The sequence below is a fragment of the Lytechinus variegatus genome, chromosome 2, assembly GCF_018143015.1.
Source record: "Lytechinus variegatus isolate NC3 chromosome 2, Lvar_3.0, whole genome shotgun sequence".
Classification (NCBI taxonomy): domain Eukaryota; kingdom Metazoa; phylum Echinodermata; class Echinoidea; order Temnopleuroida; family Toxopneustidae; genus Lytechinus; species Lytechinus variegatus.
Genome location: NC_054741.1, coordinates 76,193,941 through 76,211,090, shown reverse-complemented (window position 1 = coordinate 76,211,090; position 17,150 = coordinate 76,193,941). Strand labels below are relative to the sequence as shown.

Here is a 17,150-nt window from a genome sequence, read left to right as displayed (position 1 = left end):
GGACTAAACATGTTCTGTGCAAAATTAGATCTATAACTACTTGCACTGGATACAGTGTGTAATTTATTAGAGATCTGCAGTTTACATGTACGTACTTGGTTTCATGCACCAATTCACAATGATAAATTCAATGTTACTGTTCAAAACACTATAAAAAGCGATGATTGAATAATTGAATTACTATCATTATTCACAATATTTGACGCATTTCCTTGTATCTTTGACATGTGAAAGCATACTGAAAAACTTTGAAACGTACAAGTACATGTGTACATGTAAACCCTTACAGGTGTTCATGTACTATCTTATCATTATTTGATAAACATGTAACATCATCTCATATCTTTTTAATACTGACATTACATGTGAGCATATTGGACATACAATGTATAAAACCAACACCCTCAAACCAATAGGAAAAGTCTAATGTTCTGCTCTGAGATTTTGATATTCTTTTTTTTATTTGAAAACATGGATTGACAATCTATCCCCTGACATTATGCAATAAAGCTTGAATTTCCCTTCAATGATCAAACAACAAATGAATGTTTACAAATTACCCATTGCTTCCAGGATTTGTCCGAGCAAATAAATGATTTGGCAGGCTCAAGTACCTGGTGATATTTATTCATTTTCTCCTGTCTGTTGGTCTTTAACGATTAATAATGAATTCTGATTTCACAGTCAATATGTTATTACCATCACGTCACCTCTTTCTCGGTACACACAGAATCTGGCAATGCCTATTTGTCTTTCTAATTAACCTTTTAATACATGCCTACTATTTCACATTCAGCACTACTGCTTCATCTTATTTTACAGTCCTCATTCTTTGTTTTATCATGTTCAATGCTCATCTATCATTAATGGCAAAGAATATATGTTTGATGGATATCTTTAATTTTAAATCTTCATCCATTTTACATATTTCAATATCATTCATATAAAATCTAATAAAAGATCTTCAATTCTAGAGACAAACAGCTACTCCAGATTCCAAAACCATTATCATATTAAATCTTATTGTGTTTCATTTTTCATCAATAGGCCTATGTTATCTGTGTTCAGCCAAGCCACCCCCCCCCCCCACACACACACACATATGTCTAAGGAAATCTTTGGAAATATAGTACGGGACAGCAGTTCATACACGTTTCATGAAGTTTGTACAAAAAATCCTTATCCTTACTCTTATCTTTCATGTATTTCCATTGAAAGATTCAATCATTTATGTTTTCTGATTTTCCTCCGGTTTCTTCTTACCAAAAACTTGATATCTGTGTGGTGTGGTCTCCCCTTTAAAAGAAATAACCCAGTCAACATTAGTGTAATTAAAAACTCAGTAAAAATACATGCAACAGAAATCTAAAAAAAACAGTATGCAAGAATATGCATAATGCTCTATTGAAGTACGCAGAAAGCACTGCCAGTTTCCTTATTTAGGTATGCCTTTGGGGGGAAAGGCATGTACAGTACTACACTGAATGTCACTTCCAAATGATCTTATCAACTGGGATTTAGCTAATCTCATGGATAAAAACACATAATGCCCATTAGATCTATATATTTCACAAGATGGAATCAACTCAGATTACAATGAGAGTAAATTGAAAATCACGAGATGAGATGGAATGACGAATGGAGTAAGGATATGAGATAGAAAGGAGAGTGAGGAGAGAATTGAATAAAACAAAAGAGGAAAATGTAGATGAGCGAGGGGATAAGTAAGATATATAGGAGAAAATGTGACAAAAGAGAATACTGGTAAATATTAAACCATTCTTCCTCTTTTTTAAAATTAATTTGGAAGAGTATTTTCATGACTTCATTGCTTTTACATTCACTTTCTAGATGTCAGTCAAAAAAAAGGAAAATACTTGAATTTGTTGACTTGTGAAATATGATAAATTCATGAAATAAACCACAGCAAAATGTTCAACTTATTCAGTGAGGCATCATGCACTCTACAAATTATTTCTGTATTCCACCAACACCCTGATTCATTAAACCTTGTTAAAAGTTGTGAAAAGTTGTGTGTGTAAGGAAAGAGAGTGTAATAGAGATCATAAAGAGACTATTATCCATGAGTTCATGAATTCACACTCAAATAGTACGGATGTGGCTCTGCAATAAAAATGTTACTAATTTCAGAAATAGTCTGCATTATTTATCTATTCTATATAGTGCAGTGAAGAAATATTGCAGCTTATACATTAAAGAGAAATACCAGTAGTTGCAGTAAACACTGATTTCATGAGAAAGTCTGTAAAACCAGGCTTATTTGTCAGTATATCATAGAGGATCTAGATCTGGTACAGTTACATAAACTGAACTTTGTGAAATCTTAAAATCTACGCTGAAAAATGTTCACACTGAAGATCACCAACACAGATAGGCACATGTGGGACAGTGTATTATTATTCCTGTAATAAAGACCCGACGGAAGTGGCCGAATCCGCGCTTATTTTGCTTATTTCTCAGCAATTACACAATTTCTTCCAGAATCCTTTGGCACATATTTTTTTTATTCATACAAACAGACACTTGGGTGGTCATTATATTAGATTCTGTAAAAAGTCATTTTGAGATCGTTACCAGAACTGGAGTTTATCTTTAAGTCAGTGCAGTGCCTGTGTTTGGGAAACGAGACTTTCAACTGCAGAATAAGAGACATTTAAGAATGTTGTTCATGAATTCAAAGATAAGCAGCACTCAAATAATGCAGACTATTCTGGTCCTCAACTTTTCATGAAATAAAGTAAGCTGAATATGATCTGCAGCTACACAGTCATACAGGGGAATATAAATATACATGTATTGTACATCCAACAGAAAAAGAGACTGAGAATTTGCAGAACTGATGCAGTGGGGAAAGCAAAGGAAGGAGAGATAGGGAGGAGAGCACACAATCCTGCAGGACAAAGCTGTATCTGAGATAGCGGATGTGACTGATGAATTAACCAAACAAGACAAGATATTCAATGACAGTTGATGGCACTGGAAAACTGAAGAGAATCAAATTAATGAAATGTTAAGATGAGTATAGATTTTTTTTTTTAATCTTTATAATTTCTATCATGATTCATCACATAATTATGGGGAAAATTGCAGGGGAAGGAAAGAAAAAAAATGGAAATGAACATTGAAGTTATAAAAAAAGGTGGTTTTTCAAAGGGAAAAAGTGCAGTTTTCTTGAATATTTTTAAGCAAGCAGCCTGCGAAGGATGTAAATTTGAAAAAGGACAAAGTCAGGGTATATTCATGTAGCAAAATATTGCCAAAGGATTAGAAGTATCGCCAATTACTTGCAGGCCTTGTTTTAAAATTCAAAATAATATGATCTAAAATGATAATTTAAAATACATTCAGTTCTCTCAAAACCAGGGACCCAGATTTATTTTCTGCAACTTATAGTTATACAAACAAGCATTTTTTTTAATCTCACAAGTGTACCAGCAATTATGAACTTGAAAATGAAAATATCTTGTTGGTAACTTATGTTAACACCAGGGTCCCTCTACAATTCTACAATCTGTGACGTAAAGTGCAGCATGTGCTGTTGTGTATGTGGAGGAATTAAGGGAGGTAATTGGCCCTGTAATTGGGAGTGGATAGGTTAATGAAAGCATCAACAGCTGTGTTTTCAGCCAGGATGACCCCTGGTATTTCAAATGTCATGTTTTAGCACATCCCTTCACATCAATGCACAAGGATTTTGCGTTCAGATTGCCCTTCATAGAATTATGTGACTCTGTACTTTTATTGAGGTGGGATCAGGAGGGGAGCTAGGAACACTGGCACTATGATTTTATCGTAAAGGCATAGGTATTAAAGAAAATTTGGGTACAGTTTGAATTAACCAAATACATGTATTTCTTCTTTATCAAAACTAGGTTAGAGTCATTACAGTTAATTTTTTAATAGGTTGACTGCCTATGACTTTTTTGAGAAGACAGGTAGGTGGCTAAAACAATTAAACAAATGAGAAATTTGGTGTCACCAAAGATTATAAATATCAACCATTTTTAATGTCTATATTTCCTTAAAGAGATCCATCAAAACAAGAACCAAAGAATGAATTTACTTTAAGGTGCGAGGATTTACTTCTAAATGAAACCATTGGATGAACTACATGTACCAGGCTAAAAATTAAAGGCAAGTCCAAGAAAAGGTCACCCTGGAAGGCAAAATTTAATCTTTAATTTAAGAAGTTATCTTTGGTGGGGTAAGAAAGCCCAAATGTGGAATTTTAAAATTTCATAAAGAAAAAATTGATAATATGCATATTTATGCTAATTTGGGGCACCTAATTTGCATAATCAGTAAAATGGGCGTTACGTATGGGACAATTATAAAAATTCATAGAAAATGAAAACAAAACTTCTGAGATTCAGTCATAGGTGGGACATGGACCCCCTTACATCTTATTACTTTTGGCAGAAAAAAGTGGTGTCATCTAATTAATTATGCAAATTAGGTCTTGTCCAAGGATGGAATGTCCCATACGTAACATTTTGAGGATTTTTTTTAAGTTATTTCTCATAATACAATACTTGTATTGTTGCATCTCTGGGAAGTTCTAATTTATTAAGTATGAAAATGTTATACCACAAAAAGTTTCAAAAATGGAGTTTACTTTTTAATTAAAAGTTAATTAAAAAATTGTTACGTATGGGACAACATGTTACGTATGGGACATTTACACACAATGTCAATGGGGAGATTTGTGTACAAAGTGAATGGAGAAAAACAAATTTGAAGAGTGCTCTAAAAACTGATTATTTACCTTTTCTTTAGTTTTTAAACACTGATTTGTTATGAATACTGATTAATGAATACAAATGAAGCCCAAAAAAATGTGAAAATGGAAAAATATGAAAAAATAAAAACAATAGAAATACATAAGAAATTCATAAAACCATGAAAAACAAGGAATAAAAAGGTTGAAATGGCTAATTTCCCCTTCAGTGATATCAAATATGTCTCAGTAGAACATTTAAAAAGAAAGAAACTCTTTTGTTATTTCCATATTTTAAATTATTTCAATTGTTTGAAATATGGGGAAAATTGTGTACGTTCTCTATGGGGACAAATTGTCCCATACGTAACTGTCCCATACGTAACATGTCATTAATTTGTTTAATTAGAGTCTGTAATTAGAGGGATTTGGCTTATGACATGAAACTTGCCATAAATATACTATAGTATTGAGACTTCTATCACACTAAGTTTCAAGTTGTCAAGTGAAATACTTTCAGAGAATTCTCAATTTGAAACTAATGTATTAAAAATTGTCTTTTCTCTGCGTCCCATACGTAACGGCGCATCTTTTCGCTCTAAAAGGTCAAGATCAAGGTCATATGTCACAATTTTTTGCATGATTATTCTTCTCCTAGATGTCTACCATCATGAGGGTATTCAATCTAATCAAAGTCATTTAACACTATTTTTCAGGTCATTAAAGCCTCTGAAATGTCCCATACGTAACGCGCGCGAATTCTTGGACTTGCCCTAAAGTCAAGTACACATGTACATAGGCATCAAGGTATCAAGATTTAAATTGTGTCATAATGGCATTCAAACCACAAATCTAATGCACAAGAATCCACTTCAAAGGCTCAACCTTTGAATGCTGCATTCTAGTAATGAAAAACTGAATTAAATTCATCCTTATTTTCATATGACAATTATTTATTGAATATAATACTGGTCAGAAAAATAATAAAGGCTACTAGCTCTCTAAAATTGGACATCTTGTTTATAACATCATTGAAACATCTGTCCCCTTCCCGGCAAACAAATTAATACATGCACCCTTTCCCTGTATGGAAAGGGAAAAGCAACCAATTCTAACACTTGCCCAACAAAAATGGGTTATTCCCAATTCCAGCTACTGCCTCTTCATAAAAAAAATTAAAAATAAAATATGTTGAAAGATTTGTCATTGAACATACATGCACCAGGGTGAATCTATTTAAATATTCTTGATCTCATTATCATCAGTTGACAGAGGCCTAGTTCATCCCCACTCCAGTATATTTTAGCACATATAATTTTTTTTAAATAATTACTAATGCAATTTTGGCCTATACACAATGTACATGTACATACATATTTTATGTGTCATGCGTCTATTTCCTTTCTGATAAAACAAAATTACCAAATACCATAAAAGTAATGTTGTAACCCGCACCCGTTGCGGTACGGGTTAACCTGCCGGTATGCCTCCGATCGCGGGTTGCGGGCCGGGCCGAGTTCATTCTCAAACCCGCAGACCGTCATGCGAAAAAAAGGGAGAATAAACGACGCATAATAAAAACATTCACAGTGAAAATTGAGTTAAGATCATGTGCTTCTTACGTGGCAGATTCTTTAAGAGACGTAGATATTTCCTTTTAAAAATGCCGGCGTATTTTTGTCTTGTGAATAGTGAACAGGACTGAGTCTGAGACAGTTCAACATGATAAATACATCGAGTTGCTCTCTTTCAAAGGCCAGCGCCAGTGCGTGCATGCAGCGCAGTCAAAAGCAACCGCATGGGCCAATGAAACTCGATGTTGAGTTTCCCGTCCCATTTTTTCCAGCTCATAATGAGGAACCGATTTCATTATTCATTATTTTTCAGAAGATGAAAGTTTGACCTTTTGTAACCTTTTAACGCACTTTATTCTGTGGAACTTGAAGCCAGGGAAAAATTAATCATTTTTGGGGGGGCTCCATTTTCATTTTTTTTTTGCAATATTTCAGGGGCTCTTTTCAAATGCTACGTTTTTGTATTTTGAGGAATACCTGTTCACTTATTAAATTGATTATGACTTGTTGTTTAATATTGTATGATTTTTAAAGTTTTTTTTCATGCCTAGAATCTTGGATGTGGGTGTGTTTGTGTGGGTGAGACTGTGAGTTGAACTTGATATAAATGAATTTAATATCTAAATTTTACTCCATCTAATTCCAGTACTTGGCCATGTAATAAAGGCCCACATACCCTTACTTTTCCTGAAGTTCCTTGAAAACGCAGATCTCCACGAAAATTGTATTTCTCTATGGGGGAGTCTAAATTTGGTGAGAATGAACTCATTAGTAACTTAAATATACATGACAATGAAGAAATCATCAAACTTCATTGGCAGTTTTGAAAAATATACCCGAAATATAAACTCTGTCTGAAGCAGAAAATCACCATCATTGAGGCCTTTACAGAGCGAATTGTCCCCCAGAGCTCTGGCAGAGAGACAGAGCTCAGACTAGCTAGCACAAGCGCCAATGCGTACGTGGGTGAGTCTCCCGTCGGCCTTGTAACAGATTGAGCTTTGATGATTTTTTTGTCTGATATTTAACTCATCCCCTGGAAAAATAAAACAAATGATTTTTAAGTTATAATTAGCAAATAAGATAAGTTATTTTGGATGAGTACTAGGCCGTATGATAACTCACCAACGCGAGTTTACTAGACTTTGGGATTTATTGACGTAGCTCAACCATACCTCGAGCGATGTTCGTGCAGGCTCCACCACTTCTACGGTTGTTGAGTGGAGCCTGCACGAACATCCCTTGAGGTATGGTTGAGCATGCAGCGTCATTCCATTCACAAAAAAAGAAAGAAAGAAAAGATTTGCAGGTATTTACAAGATATACAAGTAATTGTCTTACTGAAAAGCTTATATTAATGTTTTAAATCAGTTTTGAATCTAGATATCCAAATAGTTTATTTTCAGAATTTGATTTTCAAACGCGGGCCAAATTTCATAACGTGGGCGACGGGAAACTGAACATCGAGTTTTAGCGGCCATATTATCGAATGAAATACAAAAACAGAAGGAAATAATATAGAGATAAACGAGAAGAAAAAATTGACTGTATCATTATCCAGGTATTTATTGCAATTTTGATTACTTTATAGACAAGGTCCCATGGAATTGAATATTGTAATCATGATTGTTGTGAGTCGCATTGTCGACCGACCTGGACTGAAAAACAACATTGCCGTCTGCTGATCCTTGCTGGGCCGGGCAGCCTGGGCTAGCTAGCGCGCTGAGCTGCGGCTCGCTAGCCCCGATCCGAGGCGTTAATTGCGTAATGCTTTCAATTTCGAGATCAGAGCGGACCCATTTCGTGGTACAAAGTCACCCAAAAAACATTTTCTCTCCGGAATAAAAGGCGAATTTGCAAATTGTAAGTAAATTCACTCTAGGCTAGGTAGTAGTAAACATATATTTTCCTGATTTGAGCCTGTATAGTGTGGGGATTGCAGAAATAATGTTTTTCATTTTTCAAAGATAAATTGACTTGCTGGTTAAAACCCGACGGGTCAGCGGGTCCCGCTTGCAAATTATTGGATTATACGGGACGGTACGGTTCGGGTTTTCACTTGCGGGTTACAAGATTACATAAAAGAGCATATTCCAGTGGTTGACGCATGTAATTATTGAATGCAAAATACACAAAGGCTTGTGGAATTTGGCAAAGATTGCATGTACATGTACCGGTATTCCATACATGTAAACCTCATTCATTTTGTCCTAAAGAGATCTGTTCCACACCAATGCTTTTCTGTATTGTCCTGTCTTCAAGGATATCTATGAATGAAATTTGTTATACACTGTACATTTTGGGAATGTGTGAGGGGAAAAAAGAGTATTTCTTGCAATAAAAATGAAAGTGTATATTCATGGAGCAATTGTATGAACTTCGAGATTGAAGGATCTGCAACTTCAATAAAATTTGTTATATTTCTCTCCAATATAGTATACTTTGTAATATATCATACTTTGTTATGACTGTCATGTCATGACATAAATATACCCATTCAAAAAGACAAAGTTTGGTTGATTAGGATCTTTAAATCAGAAGACAAGGGGTCATGGACAAAATGAAGCAGAACATCAGCTCCTTGTGTTTGAAGTTATAAACTGGTATTACTCAGTCTTGAGGTATGTTGTGGATTACACCATGGCATCCCTACTGACGTTTGGCATTTAAGCCACGACCCCCTAATCAATCAGCAGTAAATGGGTTAATGTAGCAGGGCCTGCTCCTCACCTCATGACGACATGGGCTGATGAGGTCACAGGATCAGCAAAAAGCCTCCTCTGTGATTGGTCAGTTGATGACGTCGCCGCAAGGTCATACACCAGAGCTAATGATGACTGCAGACTAAGTGTTACATTCAAGGGGCCAGCTCTCCTAACCTTGTTTTCCCCCCTTGATAAATCAATATGCCATCAGAGAGCCTAGGAACAGGAGTTCTCTTTCTGTGACAGTTAGACGTACAACATATCCTCATACTTACATGTACATGAATGTCACTATCAATGAAGGATGTGATAATGTGGCACTAATGGTATTTAAGCATGGGAAGTGTCTAACATTCAATGTCACATTGTTTTATCAGTTGTACTGATGTCAAAACAAAATCCCAACGAATGCATTATTGAATATCAAGCTCTTTCTCTTATGATATCAAAGACAATCAATATTCAAATATATGCATACGATTGTATGATTATTTTTTTTTGGGGGGGCAAGGGGTTTAACAAAGCTTTTTTAATCCAACCCTATCAACAATTGCAGCAAAAGTAGATCATCCCAATTCAACAATCTTCTATTTTTTTCTGCTTGGAGTGCAAGAATACATATTTTTTCTGAAAATCATGAATTTCAATGTGTTAACATCTACTGTAGATAATCCTAAGTTTTGATAAAATTGTCCCTTTTCTTAACAAGCGCAAAAAATAATTTGACTGCTGTCAAACTTTTCCATTAGGTAAATGTACATCACACGGTTCATCTAAAAGATTAGCCATCAATACCAATGTAGTATTTGCTACAAGAATATCTTTAGGAAAATGCAAGGATTCCTTCTTTTAAATGCTAGTATTAGGTAGCTATTTCTATTGATTTATGAAAAATTTATGAAATTAATGAAATGTTTCAAAGTTGATGAATAATGCAACCTTTTCAAACCAAGCTCCCACCCCCATTCCCTCACCTGAATCCCCCCCCCCCAAAAAAAACCTCTACCTACAAGAACCCCCCTGGCTCCTTTTATTACACGATTTTCCTACCATAGGTTAGAGCAGGACAGTTTAGAGTCAAAGCATTCCACATCCATCTGCTGGATAACTTGCCTTCGTCTTGTCCTGTTTATCCTTTCTCGACTAGCAAGAAAAAAAAATCCTTCATGACTGTCGGCCACCCAGCAGCCTGATGGATGGATGCGATTGACTCCAGGCTGTACCTCTGTTACACCAAGTTAACCTAATAATGTTTGCTTTACAGCAGAGGCTAAACACAAGGACACAGATTGTCCTGAGCTCAAAGCAGCCAGACTGCCAGGCAGGAAAATCAGAGGCTTACAGTCTACACACATTACAGGCATGTTCATACCAAGTTTCATGTCAACATGATTTACCTACACAACTCAATGTATCCTTGCTAAGCTTTGTTTCTTTTAACTATATGTACATGTACAGTTCATTTAATAAAAATGTACTACTCTACTAAATTTTCCAATTTCCATAACCTCACTTGGCTCTAGAAAACTCTTCTCAAAGTACTTGATATAAAAAAGTAAAACTATAACAATTACAAATAAGCTCCAAAACCTGATATTTGAAACATGGAAATAGTAGAGAGAACAAAAATTAAAGCCTGTCTCAAGCATCTGAATGGGTAAATATATCCAATGAAACAATTTTATTGCATATCCTTCAATTCACAAATTCATAGTGAATTTGAATGGTGTTGTGCACTTTGCCTACATTTTTTGTTTTTGAACAAATAGCACTGACCTTTCAAGCTATATTATATCCATGTGAATACTCTCCCCTCCCCCTCTTCTTTTTAACAATACACTTTGATTGGTAAGATGCTTCAATGATAAAAGAGCCGTCAAATATTGATGTTTTTCTAATCATAGATTTAATAGTAGCCTGAAGAATCAGTACAGTGGGTTGATCTTAAAAAGGGAGAGCTGATGCAATCATGATTCTGCTACACAGTGCCCTCAAGATAGGGATATAATCAAGGCTGATTCTACACCCACTTACTGCTGTATTTAGCACTACATTCAAAAGGTTATCTGCCTACAGGTATACATAAAATCCTTTCTAAAATCTACTTTATTTTTAAGATTAACTTTATCATTAACGTCTTTGTCTCACCTTCAAGTGTAGCTACATTAATGACGTACTGGATATTCGATATTATAGACATTTATTAACAAATCTTTTGAAAAAAAAAATAGTGTTGTTAAGTATTTACTGACTCCTTTATTTCTTGAAATTACAGATACCCTATAATTTTGTTCTTTTCTGATTTTACTAACAAATTCAACAATAACAAGAACCAGGTAGTTTTCAGAGGTCAGTCACACTGAAGGAGGTTCAAAGCTTATGAGAACCAAAATCAGCTCACTAATAAAGACTTTGGTGTAATAGTAAGACTCATCTTGTCAAACCCCTTATAACCTACATGTACACATAATCCCATCACACCTCACCATCAACCACAAACAGCCGATAAAAAAAAAGCTTACACCATAATTCTGGGAAATTCTCATTTATATTACATCCGACAGCTCCCACTCTCTCCGCCTAATTCATATCTATTATCTGCTTGTAGTTTGATGACAGACCTGCCAAGCCCAGTCGACTCAGGGTGGGAGTTTGATGTCCGGGCGCGAGTGTCAGACTATCATGGCCCACTAAGATGGAGGGGGAACAACAGCCACAGGCTGTCACTTGCTCAAAACAATAGGGGGCTTAATGATTCCAGGGCACAAGGTTGATGGCGTCAATCTAAAATCAAGCTGTTTTATCTGCTTCACTTTATGTCTGTTAAACGATTAATAGTATACTACAGCTTTAATGCCAGATGATATGTTAACATCAGCATTAGATATCAGATTTGAGCCTATGGTTATGTTTTGTAAGTACGTACATGTACTACTACTTTGGTCAGGTATAAGTAAGGGGGTATGCATGTGCTTTTGAAAGATATTTATTTTTTTCCTCTTTCCTTAAATCATCTGAACAGCAAAATGAAAGAAAATGGGCTGTTGTTTTCTTCTTGTCTACTGGGAATATGTTGCAATGATTTTCAGTGTCTAAGTGATTAAAGTTCAGTCTACACCCTGCATCATCCAGTCCAGTATGAGGAACATTTTGTTTTTCTTTCATTTTCAAACATGTAGTTCATCTTGCTGATCATAAGGATATGAGATTAATCTTCTGAGGCCTGTTGCATTAATAGTCCCATAAAGACAATCCGATAAAAATTGAAAACTTGTATTAGCACCATTTTTCCACTGACTTTGATAGAAAAAAAACACGATAACATGAAATTTCTCCCGTCAAAGTTACAAAAATTTAACTGGGTACTACAATTCAAATGGTTTTACATAAAACTTTCTTAAGTTGGATTCTTCAGGTCTATACCATTTTCCCTGTTTAAATCATAATTATTGTTGTTATGTACATGTAGAAGTGTATCATGATGGTGACCTGGGTTCTTTAATGGCCTCACCAGCCATCTCCCATGACGACGCCCTTGGTAAAGGATCCTGCTCAAACCAAAGACATATACTACCTTCTGAGGAGACATGCTGGGTACTAATTGCTGTGCTTATTTTGGTGACTGGGTCGCAAGTGGCACACGCCATGATACTTCATATGTATCAAATTGCACTTTCCAATTCGAGTTGCGACATAAACTGTAAAGATGCATACATGTAGTACATACTGCTAGCTGTAAGAAATAAACCTATTGTGGAAATACCACATCTGCATACAAGATCATGTGGTCCCAAACATATTGATCAAGACCTCTATCCCCAATTTTTTATTTGAACATTATAAAGCATGTGAGGCAATTGTAAGGCAACAGAACTACATGTGGGTCTTTCCAAAAAGTTGTGTAATTTTACACTTCTTTTTCATTAACTTGAAAATTGTAACTTGTTTGCTTTAGATTTCAGACTCAAATTAAGGCTTTGTCTATATCATCCATACAAAGCAATATTCTTTGAGTTGGTACTGATTTAATTGACTTTAATAGTTGTAACTACATGTAGTTCATGGTCACTGAAAAATAAGTGGATGTGGGTGAAGTGAACATTCTAAGTTTGTTGTTTGCATAAAAGTGTTATAATTCATTAACAAAAACATTTATTTAAAAAACTAATGTATAACTACATGTAATAATACCAAATACAGAATTTACATTTGTGGACAGAATTGGCACCCCATTTTGCTTTAAGAGTCACAAATTATCTTGTCTCTGGCTTTGGGGATTTTCATTATTCAAGTTATTGCATTTCAATAATCAATTTTGATTGGTAAAACAATGCCTCATGATTGCTAATAAAGATGCAAGGACTCGAAATTAGAAAAGAAGGTTGCCATTATATATTTGAAATTAGGGTATACATATTTCTTTTTCTGATGCACAGACTGCATTTTTTATGATATAGCCTGATCATAAAACAACCCTCATGTCACAATTTCTGCCCCAACTTTGTGGAAAAATCCACCTACATTTCATACATGTACATGTTTGAGTACATGTAGGTAAATTAATTTAACATTTTTTTAGAATGCTTGTGATGTATGAAGTGTGATTATAGGATTCATTATTTATTACCTGAGATTTCTACTATATCTCCTGGGACAAGCTCCCTGGCTCGTATCCTCTGGACACCGACCTTGTCTTGCCTGATCACCTTGGCAATCTCAGGCTCATACTCCTTCAATGCTTCAATTGCACTCTCTGCATTGCGCTCCTGTTCATAAATAGATGAATAAACACAATATTATGGATTATTATTCATACAGACAATTTTAGAGCCCAAATACAAGTGTTATTTTGTTGGTGCACTCGACCCACTTAAAAAGTTTGTTGAACTCGCCTAATATTTTTTCCGAGGTGACACAATATTGAAAATATTGGACGACTAGAAGGGAATTCCCGAAGTGTACGCACCACTCATCGCGCGCGCATGCAGTTTTCAATGGCAAATGCGCACTGTGTGTGGAACTGTGACTGCAGAGTGATGAACAATTCCTATTAAATTTTTTTCTACAGAGGCTGCAGTAAATCTCTAAATGCAGAGAAAACCAACAACTGTTAGGAAGTTTGGAGTTATATTCGCTTTAATTTCATTTTATCCTATAATAATTTGAATATATTTTAGAAATTGAGGCACAGGAAATACTATTTTTTGCATGATAAATCGAGTGCGTAGCTTTAGGACCCCTTCTACATCGGGCGGCGAAATTAAGAGGTTTTCGAAAAACACGACGGGATTTTCGTATAGTTTTGTGATATTTTCTACTTGGTTAATGATCTTTAGAATGTTTGCCACAAATTAGTGAAATATAATTTGTTGAAATATTAAAATTGGGACAGTTTTTATTGTTTGAAAACAAAGTGCGTAGCTTTAGGTCCCCCCATCATACAGCAGAGTCAGAGTCTCAGGGCAGGAGGGTAAGTTAAAAATTATTTGCTAAAATTCTCTGTATGAATAATAATCATAATACTGGATGTCCCATTTTTCGGTCACTACAAGGAAATATAGGACTCGCTTGGCAAAATATTGGACTCGTCTTCGACTCGTCCAATATTTATGCAAAGCTCGTCCAATATTTCCTTGTATTAACCTCGAGGCCATCCAATATTATATAAATGACATTCCAAAAGTTATGAAAGTCAAAAAGCATACATTAAAATGCATAACTACAGTTTTTTTAATCACAAGCTCCAGGCAATTCAATGTATTTATAGTATTATCTTCTTTATCATTATTCATTGGTCATTTTCACATCCTACAATGTATTTGTAATATACTGTTCAAATATTTTTATTAATAGGTTTGATAAATGTTGAAATTTTAGTAAGCTTTTATAATAAATCTTGAAAACGATAAATGAAATGAAGAAATTAAATTATTTTCAAAAATTCATGAAATTAATGAAGTAATATTTTATTCAATACCTTTGAACTGCTAGGTGGTCAAAGTTAATCAATAGAGTGCAAATGTACTGTATGTACACAGTACCACTAATCATTTAAGAGGCCTATGTTTTGGCTGGCGATCCATTCTGATGTGACTCTGGTCATGTCAACAGTGGACCACAGAAATAGGCCCTGAGTTTACCCAGAAGGAACTCGGGCATAGATCACATCAACAAAAACTGAAAAATGAGATGTCAAGATGTGTGACTTTCCAGTCACTGACAGGGATAGGGTACTGACATTTCTGATTCATGATTATTCTGTTGCTGAATGCAATGTACCATAATATGCTGCTCAGATACCACTACAGCACGTATATCTTGCATCATGATAGATGAACGTGATGATTCAATAATTTGCACTCTTATCAAAATATCTTTAACAGGTTTCACATGTATAAACTGTACATGAAGGACAGCTAATTTTAGAAAATTATTCTTCGAACTACATGTATTAGAGTGCTGTCCACATAAGCCTAATGTACATATAAAATTTCTGTTTTCTGAAATTAATATGGTATGTTACAAATTCACTTCATATCTGATGTGACAGGCTTTGAAACAATATTGGTTTTTGTTTTCTTTGAGCCACCACCCCCCCCCCCCTTCCTCACAAGAAATATCAGAGAACAAAATAGTAATGTTGATTCCACAAGGAAACTAGCACATCAATGATGTGGAGCTCATCCGGCATCTCGCAACACAATTTAACACAATTTTAATTTAAGCCCAGTTGACACTGTAGTGAATTATATTGGTGACATAAATTGAGGATATAGAATTGAAATTGATGAAGAAATGACATATAAGCATTTTTCGTGATCTATGAATAAATTTCATATGAATTAACTATTAATTATTATCTAGTCAAAGTTTCTTAACTCTGTGTAGAACCTTGGTGAACCTAATGTAGCTCTCAGATGGAACAAAAATAACCAAAATCAATCAACAAATAAGTAAGCAATTTTTGTGAGTTTTGAAAATATATGAATAAATAGCAGATTCAATCAGTTTCAAAATTCTATGTTAAAATTTTGTATCATCACCTCGAGCTATCATATAAAGCAAACAAAACTGAAATTGATCAACAAATGAAGAAAAATTATTTTTTGTGATTTATAAATAAATTTTGCATAAATTAGAATAAATAATTTGCCAGACAAAATTTCAAAATTTTGTGTACAAGTTTGGTGAACCTCATGCAGCTCTACCAGATGGAAGAAAAAAATCAAAATCTGTCAACAAATAAAGAAAAAGAGGAATTTTCTGTGATTTATGAATACATTTCGCATAAATAATTTTCTGCTGAAAATTTTCAAAATTTTGTGTACAAGTTTGGTGAACCTCATGCAGCTCTACCAGATGGAAGAAAAAAATCAAAATCTGTCAACAAATAAAGAAAAAGAGGAATTTTCTGTGATTTATGAATACATTTCGCATAAATTAGCATAAGTAATTTTCTACTGAAAATTTTCAAAATTCTGTGTCGAAGTTTGGTTAACCTCATAAAGTTCTACACGATGGAAGAAGAAAAAATGTAAAAATCAGTCAACAATTAAAGAAGAAAAAGCATTTTATGTGACATTTAAAAAATATGAATAAATTAATTTCGAATAAATTAGCATAAAAATTGTTCTGCGTACAAGATTGGTGAACCTCATGAAGCTCTACCAGATGGAAGAAAAAAATCAAAATCGGTCAACAAATAAAGAAGAAGCATTTTATGTGAATTTTTAAAAATATACATAAATTAGCATATTTAATGAATTTCAAAATTCTGTGTAGAGGTTTTGAATGCCCCACCTAGTGCTATCATATATAGCAAACAGGATTGAAATCGGACTTGAAATGGCGAAGTAGTAGCATTTTGAAATTGTGGACGGACGACAGACGACGGACGCCACGCCACGGCATAAGCTCATCTTGCCCTTCGGGCCGGATGAGCTAAAAATCAGTATTTTAAAAATGTATGGTGTAATATTCTGGTGTTAATTCCTTGAAAAGCCAAGAAGCCCATGTCTTAAACACATTCTTATAATTTTAGTTAAACCAGTTGTACTTCCTGGCATACTTACATGTATCTTGCCATGACCTCATGGGCACTACCACCCACAGACTAGTCTACCAATATTCTTC

General features: G+C 34.6%; 1 protein-coding gene across 2 annotated transcripts in view; it reads right to left on the bottom strand.

The window, feature by feature from the left end:
- Positions 1-17,150, bottom strand: part of LOC121409065 (calcium-transporting ATPase sarcoplasmic/endoplasmic reticulum type-like) — a 67,289-nt gene that overhangs the window by 37,371 nt on the left and 12,768 nt on the right. For both annotated transcript variants that reach the window (XM_041600864.1, XM_041600863.1), the window contains exon 5: positions 13,645-13,783. In XM_041600864.1, coding sequence (XP_041456798.1) covers positions 13,645-13,783 — 139 coding nt within the window. The remainder of the gene's footprint in view (positions 1-13,644; positions 13,784-17,150) is intronic.